Raw genomic sequence first — 15,596 nt, 5'->3', positions numbered from 1 at the left:
TTCAAGCTTGGCCTTTGGCGTTTTAACACTCGATGGCTCCGTGTCCAATGTGGACGAGGTCGAACTGGAAGCCATGTTAATCTTGGACTAAATCAGCCACCGTAGGAGTTAAAACCAAATCGGAATTGAGAGGAACAGAAACTAATATTCACTGGATGGTCATATACAAGTTCACCACTAGATGGGGGAAAATATCACACAGTGTAGCTTTAAGAAGCATTTACTAGACAAGCAAAAGTTTTTGTCTTTTGCTGGGTTAAAACGACCCAACCGCTGGGTTAAAACGACCCAACCGCTGGGTTAAAACGACCCAATCGCTGGGTTAAAACGACCCAACCGCTGGTTAAAACGACCCAACCGCTGGGTTAAAACGACCCAACCGCTGGGTTAAAACGACCCAATCGCTGGTTAAAACGACCCAATCGCTGGTTAAAATGACCCAATCGCTGGGTTAAAACAACCCAATCGCTGGGTTAAAATGACCCAATCGCTGGGTTAAAACAACCCAATCGCTGGGTTAAAACAATCCAATCGCTGGGTTAAAACGACCCAATCGCTGGGTTAAAACAACCCAATCGCTGGGTTAAAACGACCCAATCGCTGGGTTAAAACGACCCAATCGCTGGTTAAAACGACCCAATCGCTGGTTAAAACGACCCAATCGCTGGGTAAAACAACCCAATCGCTGGGTTAAAACGACCCAATCGCTGGGTTAAAACGACCCAATCGCTGGTTAAAACGACCCAATCGCTGGTTAAAACGACCCAACCGCTGGGTTAAAACGACCCAACCGCTGGGTTAAAACGACCCAATCGCTGGTTAAAACGACCCAATCGCTGGGTTAAAACAAACCAATCGCTGGGTTAAAACGACCCAATCGCTGGTTAAAACAACCCAATCGCTGGGTTAAAACAAACCAATCGCTGGGTTAAAACGACCCAATCGCTGGTTAAAACGACCCAATCGCTGGGTAAAACAACCCAATCGCTGGGTTAAAACAAACCAATCGCTGGGTTAAAACAACCCAATCGCTGGTTAAAACAACCCAATCGCTGGGTTAAAACAACCCAATCGCTGGGTTAAAACAACCCAATTGCTGTGTTAAAACAACCCAACCGCTGGGTTAAAACAACCCAATTGCTGGGTTAAAACAATCAAATTCAGGGGTCTCCATGCCTCGACGGGTGCCTGATCGGTATATAAATATTGTGGAATGATTAATTATGGCCCATGTGTGTCTGCATCACGTCACGCTGAACTTCAGATTGCAGTGGCACCAATTAGTGAGAGTGCAAAGTATTTCATTTCCACACCGGTGTTGAGTTTCCTGGAGGTCAGATCTGCAGTCCACAGCTGACAGCGGAGAAACACAAACCCAACACACACACACACACACACACACTCAGAGAGAGAGAGAGAGACAGTTGTGCTCTTTGAACCGAGCGGATATACGGTTCCTCAGCTAATAGATCCCCTGATACCTGCGGCCAACACAGCCGCTAAACATCTGATACCGAAGACCAATCCAACGGGAGCATGAATAACGCTGGTGACAGATCCTGACGTCCCCATTGGAGCAGAGGACAATATGAGTTCAGACACACACATGAAGAAGAGACGCTACACCACATCAAAGAGCAGATCATCCATTTCACAGCCTACAAACACTTCGCCTTTACTATCACCAGTGCTGGGGAAAGTAATTGAGTTACTTAGTTACTTTTTAAGAAAAGTAATGCGTTACAATATTGCGTTACTCCCTTAAAAAGTAACTAATTGAGTTACTTAGTTACTTTTTAAGAAAAGTAATGCGTTACAATATTGCGTTACTCCCTTAAAAAGTAACTAATTGAGTTACTTAGTTACTTTTTAAGAAAAGTAATGCGTTACAATATTGCGTTACTCCCTTAAAAAGTAACTAATTGAGTTACTTAGTTACTTTTTAAGAAAAGTAATGCGTTACAATATTGCGTTACTCCCTTAAAAAGTAACTAATTGAGTTACTTAGTTACTTTTTAAGAAAAGTAATGCGTTACAATATTGCGTTACTCCCTTAAAAAGTAACTAATTGAGTTACTTAGTTACTTTTTAAGAAAAGTAATGCGTTACAATATTGCGTTACTCCCTTAAAAAGTAACTAATTGAGTTACTTAGTTACTTTTTAAGAAAAGTAATGCGTTACAATATTGCGTTACTCCCTTAAAAAGTAACTAATTGAGTTACTTAGTTACTTTTTAAGAAAAGTAATGCGTTACAATATTGCGTTACTCCCTTAAAAAGTAACTAATTGAGTTACTTAGTTACTTTTTAAGAAAAGTAATGCGTTACAATATTGCGTTACTCCCTTAAAAAGTAACTAATTGAGTTACTTAGTTACTTTTTAAGAAAAGTAATGCGTTACAATATTGCGTTACTCCCTTAAAAAGTAACTAATTGAGTTACTTAGTTACTTTTTAAGAAAAGTAATGCGTTACAATATTGCGTTACTCCCTTAAAAAGTAACTAATTGAGTTACTTAGTTACTTTTTAAGAAAAGTAATGCGTTACAATATTGCGTTACTCCCTTAAAAAGTAACTAATTGAGTTACTTAGTTACTTTTTAAGAAAAGTAATGCGTTACAATATTGCGTTACTCCCTTAAAAAGTAACTAATTGAGTTACTTAGTTACTTTTTAAGAAAAGTAATGCGTTACAATATTGCGTTACTCCCTTAAAAAGTAACTAATTGAGTTACTTAGTTACTTTTTAAGAAAAGTAATGCGTTACAATATTGCGTTACTCCCTTAAAAAGTAACTAATTGAGTTACTTAGTTACTTTTTAAGAAAAGTAATGCGTTACAATATTGCGTTACTCCCTTAAAAAGTAACTAATTGAGTTACTTAGTTACTTTTCAAGAAAAGTAATGCATCACGCTACTTTTGCGTTACTTTTGCTTTACTTTTTCTCACCTGGGCTGGGCTTGCTTTTTTGTTTTGTTTTTTAATAGCAAAAAAAGTCCTTTTTTGTGCAAATGTAGAGACCTCTTCATACCAAAATTGAAATAATAATCCTCAGGCTGAGGTAAAAATGTGCTGCCATTCTGGATAATGGAGAATAGGACGCAGGAGAAAAACGTTTTACCAATAAAAACAAAAAATCTTGTCATTTTTGCTCATGGCATAACTGAATCATCAAAGGTCAGCAGCACAACATTGGTCAATAAAGGTAGATTAAATGCATAAAAATATTAGTTTTATTTAACATTTATATATTTGAGGTTTGAGTATTCTGATTTTATTCATTTTGAGGAGGACAGAATCTTTATTGTGCAAGTGAGATAAATAAATGCTCACATTTAGTCTAGAACTACAATAACCATCATGTTCACACACACACACACACACACACACACACACACACACACACACACACCTCTGCTCTTATTCTTCTCCACATGAGGGCAGGAGAGCTGTCAGTCAAATGAATGTGAAAAAGTAACTCAGATATTTTGTTGTAAATTTGAAAAGTAATGCGTTACTTCACTAGTTACTTGGAAAAAGTAATATTATTACGTAACTCAAGTTACTTGTAATGCGTTTCCCCAACACTGACTATCACACACACACTGAAATATGAGCAGACATGTTTTCCTCAGGTTTTCCTCAATGGCCTGAATCCTGAAGCGCTCTCTGGAAAACTCTCTGTCTGTCTCATGCTGGAAAGAGGAAAGCAGAGAGAGGAAGAGGAAAAAAACCAGTGAATATGATCGGTGCAGCAGATCTCTGGATTTCCCATCAGCCACCTGGGCCGCCCCCTTCTTCCGGCCGGCGGAAAAACTCACGGAAAGATGGAGAGGGAATGAGTTACTGGGATTATTATCATTCACTCTAATAAACTAATGCCATTCAAATACATTTTTTGTTTCTTGAAATACCAAAAAAACCCACTTATTTTATTTCAGCTTGTCGCATTTTCATTTGAAGTATAAAATAAATAAACTAATAAAAAATATTGGCATGTTTGAATAAAAATATATTTAAAAAACACAATACTAAAATGGAAAATAAGATGAAATACATTTTTATATAAATATTAGATTAAAAAATAAATAATAAGAATAAAAAATAAACTTAAGTAATGATAAATTAAAGCTAAATACTGTACTAATATTAAAAAAACCCAATTACATTTAAATTTAGAAATATTTAAATTTATAAAAAATATTAAGTAAAGGATTATTATCTGTCATTCTAACAAACTAATGCTATTAAAAACAATTTGTTGCTTGAAAAAAAATTACAAATTAAAAATATATTTAAAAAAACACAATACTAAAACTTTAATTAAAATTAAAATGGAAAATAAAATAAAATATAAATATTAGATTAAAAAATAAACCAACGAAAATAAGAATAAAAAATAAAAAAAAACTGATATTATAACAAATTAAAGATAAATACTGTACTAATATTAAAAAACTACATTTAAACACAGAAACATTTAAATTTATAAAAAATATTAAGTAAAGGATTATTATCAGTAACTCCAACAAACTAATGCTATTAAAAACAATTTGTTGCTTGAAAAAAAAAATACAAATTAAAAATTATTAAAAAAAAAAAAATCAGCTTGTCTCATTTTCATTTAGTTTAACTTGAAGCACTAAAATAAATAAACTAATAAAAATGACAAAAAACCATAAAGGCATATTTGATTAAAAATACATTTAAAAAAATAGCACAAAAAAAACACAATACTAAAACTTTAATTGAAATGAAAATGGAAAATAAGATGAAATAAAATTAAATATATATATTAGATGAAAAAATAAAACAAAAAAATGCTAAATTAAAGCTAAATACTGTTAGCCTGACGTCGTCATACTCAATTCTAGTCAGAATATGAGTCTGATCTGCTCCGTTGGGCTGTGATTATGGGGCGTGTTTCAACCGAACCAGGAAAGACCTCAATTGGATAGACCCACAACCAATCAGAGCAAAGGAGCGACGCATAACGTTAGTTGTCAAATGTCAACAGAGCTCACTGTGTTGCCAAGTCCGCGGGTTGAAGCGACCCTGATTATGGGATATACAGACCCAGGAATGCGATTTTTAGCTGCAGCCCTGCCAAAATAACACATATTTTACCCCCCAAATGCCTTTTTTTCCCGGAGAACCTCCCATTGAAAGCATTTGGGCTTGTTTTTGGCTAGTTTTGAGGAACGTTAGCAATTGGGCGGGTTTTGTTGTAAAAACTTGGCAACCCTGTGTGCACGCACGCTGGAATAAATAGCCTAACTTTAGAAGAACAAGATGAGTGTAAACGATCTTTGCCGGTGTTGTAATAAAATAATTTAAGGATACACTGAGTACTTACCAACACCATCATCATTTCTGAGAGAAATAGTGAAGGTGAACGCATACGAACAAGTTCTCCGTTTAGGATTAGAGCAAACTCAACCCAAGCGCTCTTTGATGACGTGGATGATTACGTTACTGTTGATCATCTGTCCATCATCGTCTAAAGCCCGCCCTGATGATTTCATTGGTCCAAACAGTTTCTGTTCAGGCATAATTACTTCACTACCGATCAATTCCAGACCGAACTGCCCGAGTAAAAATGTTGTGGGCGGGGCTAAGTTCGGCTGGCATCCAGGCTAAAATACTGTCCTAATATTAAAAAAACGAATTACATTTAAACTCAGAAAAATTAAAATGTTTAAAAATAAATAAGTAAATGATTATTATCGGTCACTCTAACAAACTTATGCCAAAAAAAAAAATATATATATATATATATATATATATATATATATATATATATATAAAACATAAATAAAAATGACAAAAAATCTTTCTTTTTTTATTGTTGCAAAAAACACAATACTAAAACTTAAAATAAAATATAAATATTAGATGAAAAAAATTTACTTAACTAAAATAGAATCAAAAATATAAAAAAAACCTGAAATAACAATAAATTAAAGCTAAATTACTATATTATTATTTAAAAAAACAAACTCTTTAAACTCAGAAAAATAAAAAAATTATAAAAAATATTATCTAACTATAAAACTCTAATAGTATATTAACTATACTAAAATAACACTGATGACACTGTTTATATTAGAGCGATGATAAATACACTGTAGAATCTTCTGTTATTATATGTGTTAACGGCTATTTATGAATGTTGGAGCATAATATTGTTTATCTATGGCCAGATCCAGAGCTGGACTTGAGCTTGAGCTTCTGGCCGTACAGGAATAACCCTGGACAGGGTTCAGACATGCTCTTAGTGGCCCACTCGAAAACTGATGACTACTGGAGCACAGACATCCCATAATTCCTGAACACTGGGCCAAGGTTGTCATGTGAAAAGGAAAAATGCTGGAAACGACCAACACAAGAGAAAAATCACAGTTTCTCCAACACTAGGAGTAAAATAATAATACTGCAATAATTAAAAAGCTCAAACCCTCACTCACTGTAGTTGTAACTAATTAGCATAATGCCCGCCTCTGGTCGTGATTGGCTGAACAGCGTATCTTAGCCCCTCCCTCATACACTGTAGTTGTAGCTAATTAGCATAATGCCCGCCTCTGGTCGTGATTGGCTGAACAGCGTATCTTAGCCCCGCCCTCATACACTGTAGTTGTAACTAATTAGCATAATGCCCGCCTCTGGTTGTGATTGGCTGAACAGCGTCTCTTAGCCCCGCCCTCACACACTGTAGCTGTAACTAATTAGCATAATGCCCGCCTCTGGTTGTGATTGGCTGAACAGCGTCTCTTAGCCCCGCCCTCACTCACTGTAGCTGTAACTAATTAGCATAATGCCCGCCTCTGGTTGTGATTGGCTGAACAGCGTCTCTTAGCCCCGCCCTCACACACTGTAGCTGTAACTAATTAGCATAATGCCCGCCTCTGGTTGTGATTGGCTGAACAGCGTCTCTTAGCCCCGCCCTCACACACTGTAGCTGTAACTAATTAGCATAATGCCCGCCTCTGGTTGTGATTGGCTGAACAGCGTCTCTTAGCCCCGCCCTCACACACTGTAGCTGTAACTAATTAGCATAATGCCCGCCTCTGGTTGTGATTGGCTGAACAGCATCTCTTAGCCCCGCCCTCACACACTGTAACTGTAACTAATTAGCATAATGCCCGCCTCTGGTCATGATTGGCTAAACAGCGTCTCTTAGCCCCGCCCTCACTCACTGTAGTTGTACCTAATAAGCATAATGCCCGCCTCTGCTCGTGATTGGCTGAACAGTGATTGGCTGAACAGTCTCTTTGCCCCGCCCTCACTCACTGTAGCTGTAACTAATTAGCATAATGTCCGCCTCTGGTTGTGATTGGCTGAACAGCGTCTCTTAGCCCCGCCCTCACACACTGTAGTTGTAACTAATTAGCATAATGCCCGCCTCTGCTCGTGATTGGCTGAACAGCGTCTCTTAGCCCCGCCCTCACTCACTGTAGTTGTACCTAATTAGCATAATGTCCGCCTCTGGTCATGATTGGCTAAACAGCGTCTCTTAGCCCCGCCCTCACTCACTGTAGTTGTACCTAATAAGCATAATGCCCGCCTCTGCTCGTGATTGGCTGAACAGTGATTGGCTGAACAGTCTCTTTGCCCCGCCCTCACACACTGTAGTGACTTGAGTGACAGGTGGATTGCCACTATGGTCAAGCTAGGTGGGCGTGGTTTCAGCAACCTGACACCTCAGCTCCACCCAAGTCCCGCCTCTCTGCCCTTTTTCGGTTATCCGGGAGGACTCGCTGCCAAGATGGCGAAGCCCGGCTCCGCCCACTTTGGGCTTCAAAAATGCTCTACAGAAACCAACAGGTGACGTCACGGACACTACTTCCATTGCTTTACACAGTCTATGGGTAAAACTGAGATTCAGATATGATAATGAGTGCTTGCTTTCTGACCAATCAGAGCAGAGCAGCTCTCAGAGAGGCGGAGCTTAGAGAGATGAAGCGTTTCAGACACTGAGAGAAAAGAGCTGATGCTGCAGTGGAGATTATGAGAGAACTCAAGTGTGTTTGAGCTGATGCTGGAGAACCTGACAAACAACACCAGGAGCTTTACAATATTAGGGCACTTTAAAATAATAAAGGCTTTATATTCAGTATCTCTGATTATGGTCTTATTTTAAGTATGTGCGAGGTTTCCGGTCGCATTTGTTGCCATATTGTTTTACACTGGTTTGCAAAATAAAGCGGACATTTGCTTCAGTTTTAGTCACTTTAGTTCATCAAGTTAGGTTTAATGTCGTCTTCCTGTCAAAGACGGAGCTTTAATAGTTCAGACTGAATCCAGTGATGTAAGGTGAACTCTCTCTCTCTCTCTCTCTCTCTCTCTCTCTACGAGAATCAACACTGGAAATGAGCTCTGAAGTCTGAATACCGTCACAGAACATCAGTTTATTAGACTGTGTCGCTCTCTTTTCCGCTTGATTAAAATTAATCTAGCGCTGCGGAAACGTGTCAAACGCTGCACACATCATCTGCGGCTGGAGGCGGGGCCTAACTGACTCCACCCACACGCCTGCTGGCCACATTATCCACATCAATCCAAGCCGTCAGAGGATCTTTACCTCGTCTGCGTCCGTGGCTGTTAGCTGCATTATCCTGAAGCCAGCGCTGATATTCTCCTGGATCGTGACATCCAGCGTGTCGGTGGGAAAGACGGGAGGATTGTCGTTCACGTCCTGAAGGGTGATTTCAACCTGAGAGAGAAATCAAAACAGTATTACATAAAATCACCATGATTTTACAACAGCAACAGCACGATAAACGACACCAATGGGCAATACATACAGCAAAAAATGTGGATTAATTACGTTATTTAGGGGCCAAGCAACCGTTATTATTATTATTATTCTGCCATTGAAGTCTATGGCAGCCCATAGAACCGTTTGCGGGAAAGATATGAAATTTGGCACACGGATAGAGGACTGGCCCAACATTAACCACACCAATTTTGGAGTCTCTATCTCAATCCCTCTAGCACCTGTCCAAAATTTCACTCATGTTTATGTTAATAACGTTTGAACCATAAGGGATAGAGACAAAAATTCCTGAGCTCAAGCCGATTCGGTCATTTTCCGTCATCACAAGCATGACCTGAGGCAACATGCAGTGTTTCGGCACAGCGCCACCAACTGGTCTGGAGATACAAAAAATGCCTATTTTTGCTTATAACTTCTGAACCGTTTGTCCAAAAATCAAATGGTCTCGTTAGATTTGGGACGTCATGCCGAGTCGTCTGATATCCATTTTTACCATATCAGCCATTTTGAATGATGTGCTAAAATGCTGTGTTTTATGAACACATGAACGGATTGTTATGAAACTTGGTATGGGTCATCAGCTTGATGCCCTGAAGGAGCCTGAGAATTTTCGAAACAGCGCCACCTAGTGGAGAATTTGTTTTCAAACGCTTATAAAACTTTGGGTGTGGTTGACTTATTTTCATGGGAGTAACTTTTTTTGTCTCCTGAATCCTTCCCGAGTCCAACAATACCAGACTTGCCAGGTTTCGGCGTATGGTTTGTGCAGCGTTGTAATTTAGCGCTTATAAAACGTTAGCTGATATCTTCAAAACCGCTAGTCCGATCGAGACGAAACCAGCGGCAGAAGTTCAGAAACATAGGTCGATAGCGAAACGCTAATGCTCAAATGTCAAAATATTGATAGTAAGGGGCAGTAAAATCCAATCAAAGTCAGCTGTCAGTCATTTTTTCCTGTTTTTTCATATAAATGTCTATAACTCCAAAATGAAATGAGATATTTTCACCAAAATTGACGCAAGTCAAGTCAACTTTATTTATATAGCGCTTTTAACAATGTAGATTGTTTCAAAGCAGCTTTACAGTGTTAAACAGGAAAATAATGCAGCATAATTTTATTCAGCTGTATAGCCATTCTGGAAAAATTTCAAGTATCATACAGTGACAGTGTGGGCTTTAGATCAATAATTTGATCAGTAATTTAGTTTAAATGGTTAATTTAGTTTATTATTTAGATGTATTTCGATGTTTAGTTGAAAAATTTAGTGTCACACATTAAATTTAGACGCACACATGTATGGGCTCACTCCGAGGACGTATAAAAAAAATGGTAGGATTGAGCCTCTTGGTGGCGCTATAATACAACAAAACAGGAAATTCCCATAGACTACAGTGCATTTTTCAGCCTTTTTGCCTAAAATCATCTTTAAATGTCTTTAATTAGGAGTTGTTTTTCGCAAGTTATTGCGTTTAATAACTCTTTTTAACGTCAAGCAAGTCACAAGTAACAGTCGTGTGCTCAGTCTATTCTCTGCATCGACCTAAAACATACACTTTTCACAATGTTGAATTAGCCTATTAAAATCATTCAGATATTGCGTGCCCTTGCGATATGCATATTGCGATATGTACATTTGCGATATTTCGATAATTTCGATATATTGCGCAGCCCTTGTACGCAGATATTAAGGGAGTTTTTGCTTAAAATAAGCAAAATAATCTGCCAGGGGGTAAGAAAAATAATCTTGTTTTCTGTTTGAATTAAGATTATTTTGCTTACCCCATTGGCTGATTATTTTGCTTATTGTAAGCAAAAACTCCCTTAATTTTGAGTTATTTTCCCCCAAAACAAGACGAAAAAATTTGCTAGTCTGGTAAATGTTTCTTAATGTAAGATTTTTAGAAATTTGGACTGAAAACAAGACAAAAATACTAAGTAAGAAAAGCATTTTTTGCAGTAGGACCCCCAAATACGATGAATCTTTTATGAGGGACCTTCCTAAATTCCATCTATTTTTAAGAACAAAACATTGAAACTGTTAGATAAAATGTGTGCTATTATAAATACAAAATATTGTTTCCAAACTTACAAAAAGGGGACTATAGAGAGAAAAACTCACTAGAAAGACACAAAGCAAACATATACAAGTCTGGAAAGTAGCTTATGTATATGACAAGAAATTAGAGAAACATTTAGAAATTAAACGGAATATTCGGTAGAAATTTTCTGGAGGACCCCAGTTTGAAAACCCCTGCTATAGAGAACAAAGAGTGGCATGGATGGCATCAAACTGGGATGCAACTCCTATTCCATAGAGGTCCATATCTAAGACTCTCCAAACTGTAGCTCACACACACACACACACACACACAAAGGAAACGCACACAAAAGAGCCGAGTGTGAATCATTGTTCTGGACTCTCTGGGTTCCCACATGTCTTTTGTCTGAAGAACAGAAGATGGAAATGCTGTGTGAACCAAATGAACGTCTTTAGTGAATCCTGAAAAACATCAACACAAACGTCGGGAAGTGTTGACACTCTCTTCCTCTTATAATAATATCTAAACATTCTTAAATCAAGACTCATTTACTGGAGAAGAACAACGACTGAAGATATTAAGACTTGATTCATGAAGTGAGTTTGAGCTTAAAACAAGAACAATGGAGTCTGACCCCATTGACTGATATTTGTTCTGGTTTAACCCTTTAACTGTCATCCCCCTTTTTGAGAATAGTCATGAAAATGCACTATCCAAACTATAAGGGCTGTAATTCAAGAATGCTTTGGAATATAGACCTAAAGAAGACCTAAAGCAGACACTCGGCAGATTATTGCTGAAGTGAAAGCATTTCAAAATATGAAAGTATGAAAAAGTTATGGAAGTTTAAATTTACTGTAAATGAAAAATACTGTAATAAATATTTAGATTTTATATAAAATATATATTTTACAAAAAATGTTTAACTCTAAAATTACTATAAAATCAAAGTCATGTGTCTAACCAAGTTGTGTTCCAAATTTGAAGTTGATATCACAAAAATTAAAGTCCCCATGAGATTGTGTTTAGGCGCTGTACCAAAAACAACCACCGGGTGTCATCCACATCCCATTGATTGTTTTTTCGATGTAGTTTCCGGTTCCACTTCCATCACAAAACGGTCACCAAATATGGACCCTTGAGACTCAGACGTTTCCGACGATATGCGTTTTGTCAAGATTAGAAAAGATTCTGATTATAAAGTAGTTCAAATAAATATTGTGATATGAAACATGACGCCGCCCACTAGGGGGAGGAGCCCGCTAGAAGAATTTAGAGTACCGTTTCCATGGTAACGCAACGTCTGATTTCAAAACGGTGTCCACAGGATGAATTTTGAGATCGTAAGCTTTCAAATGACACCAAATGTATGATAATTACTCAAATATATGATACGAAAAAAGGCGATCAAAACAAAAAAAAGAGCGCCAGCGGGACGGTGACAGTTAAGGGGTTAAAGCTCAAACTCACTTCATGAATCAAGTCTGAATATCTTCAGTTGTTCTTCTCCAGTAAATGAGTCTTGATTTAAGAATGTTTAGATGTTTGTGCTGGAAAACCAGACAGAAATACATGCAAGATTGTGTTTCCCCTCATTAGTGTGTTCCTCATTAGCGAACACACATGACTCTTGCTCAGTTATCAGACAGACCCTGGATCGGAGGTGAAGAGTTGCTTGTTTTCACACCAGCGTGATCCAAGAATAACGCAGAAGAAGAAGAAGAGAAATCTGTCTTCCTCCGGCCGGGGACGCGCTAAACTCAACGCCACATGAATATTTATGCTCGCTCTGAAGTGTAAATAATCCCAGCGCATCGTTGAGATAATTGCACTCGCTGATCCGAGTTTATTTCACCCACAATCCCCTGGGAGAATCATATCAAAGCGCAGGCCGCGAAAAACAGGGAAAACCGGGAAAAGTGTGTTTGTCTACTGAGAATATATCCAGGTGACACACACACACACACACACAGCAGATTGAGTTTCAGAGCTCAGAGTTTCTATTATTAAACTCTCCAGCGTGTGTGGCAGCTTTAGGCTGAAGTTACAGATGCAGAGGTGAGGTTAAGTTCAGCTCAAGACTGGTAAAGCTCAGGCTATGTGGACCAAACCAGCTTCAACTGGTCCCTCAGCTTCATCATAACTCTCTTTCTTTCTGGAGGCATCTGAATTTGTGCCTAACACTCCGGTTCTGCTCGTGCGTCCGTCAAAAATTACCACTTTTTTACCGCCACCCGAAGTCATAGCGCCACCAACTGGCCACACTGTAAAAAATTAAGCTTATGATTATGTTTTAGTTAACTGGACAATTAAATGCAAAAAAATTGGCTTAACCACTGAGAAGAAGTTGGACCAAACTAGTATTAATTGCAAATTCGATTTGTAATCGCAAGTTAACAAGTTGCAACAAGTTACCAATGCATTCTGGGTGCATCATGTAAAACTCATCCATGGCTCCCAGCATGCATTGCGGCATGAAGGATGTCACCATTGTTGAGAATCATAGGCTGATTCTTACGGTGGCCCAGTAGTGCAAAACACAATCAAGCCACAACACAACGAAATCAAGCCACAAAACAATGAAATCAAGCCAAAGCACAACAGAATCAAGCCACAACACAACGGAATCAAGCCACAACACAATGAAATCAAGCCAAAACACAACGAAATCAAGCCACAACACAACGAAATCAAGCCCCAACACAACGAAATGAAGCCACAACACAACGGAATCAAGCCACAGCATAACGAAATCAAGCCACAGCATAACGGAATCAAGCCACAGCATAACAAAATCAAGCCACAGCATAACGAAATCAAGCCACAGCATAACGAAATCAAGCCACAGCACAACGAAATCAAGCCGCAGCATATAAAAATCAAGCCACAGCACAACGAAATCAAGCCACAGCATAACGAAATCAAGCCACAGCACAACGAAATCAAGCCACAGCATTAAGGAATCAAGCCACAACACAACGGAATCAAGCCACAACAAAGAAATCAAGCCACAACACAACGAAATCAAGCCACAGCATAAAGGAATCAAGCCACAACACAACGGAATCAAGCCACAGCATAAAGGAATCAAGCCACAACACAACGGAATCAAGCCACAACACAACGAAATCAAGCCAAAACACAACAAAATCAAGCCACAGCATAACGGAATCAAGCCACAACACAACGGAATCAAGCCACAACACAATGAAATCAAGCCAAAGCACAACAGAATCAAGCCACAACACAACGGAATCAAGCCACAACACAATGAAATCAAGCCAAAACACAACGAAATCAAGCCACAACACAACGAAATCAAGCCCCAACACAACGAAATGAAGCCACAACACAACGAAATGAAGCCCCAACACAACGAAATGAAGCCACAACACAACGGAATCAAGCCACAGCATACCGAAATCAAGCCACAGCACAACGAAATCAAGCCACAGCATAACGGAATCAAGCCACAACACAACGAAATCAAGCCACAAGCCACAACACAACGAAATCAAGCCACAGCACAACGGAATCAAGCCCCAACACAACGAAATCAAGCCCCAACACAACGAAATCAAGCCCCAACACAACGAAGTCAAGCCACAGCATAACGAAATCAAGCCACAGCATAACGAAATCAAGCCACAAGACAACGAAATCAATCCAAAACACAACGAAATCAAGCCACAGCACAACGAAATCAAGCCACAACACAACGAAATCAAGCCACAACACAACGAAAATCAAGCCCCAACAAAATCAAGCCACAACACAACTAAATCAAGCCACGACACAACGAAATCAAGCCACGACACAATAAAATCAAGCCACGACACAACAAAATCAAGCCACGACACAACGAAATCAAGCCACAACACAACGAAAAAGCCACAACACAACGAAATCAAGCCACAACACAACGAAATCAAGCCACAACACAACGGAATCAAGCCACAACACAACGAAATCAAGCCACAACACAACGGAAAAGTCACAACACAACGAAATCAAGCCACAACACAACGGAAAAGCCACAACACAACGAAATCAAGCCACAACACAACGGAATCAAACCACCACACAACGAAATCAAGCCACAACACAAAGAAATCAAGCCACAATACAACGGAAAAGCCACAACACAACAAAATCAAGCCACAACACAATGGAATCAAGCCACAACACAACAAAATAAAGCCACAACACAATGAAAAAGCCACAACACAACAAAATCAAGCCACAACACAACGAAAAAGCCACAACACAACGGCTTTTTCGTTGTGTTGTGGCTTGATTTCGTTGTGTTGTGGCTTGTTTACGTTGTGTTGTGAACTTATGTATGCTTTTTATATTGCGTTGTGTTGTGCACTACTGGGCCACCGTAGATTCTTGATGTCTGTGGGAGTAAATCTCACAGGAGGTCAAAGTGCGTAGTGTACAATCGGTTTTTAACCTTAATCAGCTATTCTGATTAAAACACGCTGGATCTTTTCTAGAATCACAATAAAACAAATTTATATTGCTCATATTAAACTCAGTCATAAGATCAGCGAATTAAGCCACTACACAATGATAATATTCTTATTCAGGAGCCACTAACATGAAAAAGACGTCAAACTGACCAACTAAAGAAAACACTGATCACCATCATGGTGACATAAAAAATGAACACTTTCCAAGACAAAATAAATAAAATAAAAAACGATAGAAACTCAATCAGCTGAACAAAAGATCTTAAATTGGGAGACATGTGACCTTACTCAGTTAATTGAGTTGA

The 15,596-nt window shown here is 38.6% G+C and overlaps 1 protein-coding gene across 1 annotated transcript in view; it reads right to left on the bottom strand.

The window, feature by feature from the left end:
* fat4 (FAT atypical cadherin 4) overlaps positions 1-15,596 on the bottom strand; it is a gene marked incomplete at its 5' end in the record, with an annotated part of 147,436 nt that overhangs the window by 75,134 nt on the left and 56,706 nt on the right. Inside the window, one exon of the mRNA XM_079839361.1 lies at positions 8,582-8,713. Within this exon, the coding sequence (XP_079695487.1) occupies positions 8,582-8,713 (132 nt within the window). The remainder of the gene's footprint in view (positions 1-8,581; positions 8,714-15,596) is intronic.

Source organism: Gobio gobio, assembly GCF_949357685.1.
Source record: "Gobio gobio genome assembly, chromosome: 16".
NCBI lineage: Eukaryota > Metazoa > Chordata > Actinopteri > Cypriniformes > Gobionidae > Gobio > Gobio gobio.
Note: the sequence above shows the minus strand (reverse complement) of the source record. Positions and strands in the feature narration are given on the sequence as shown.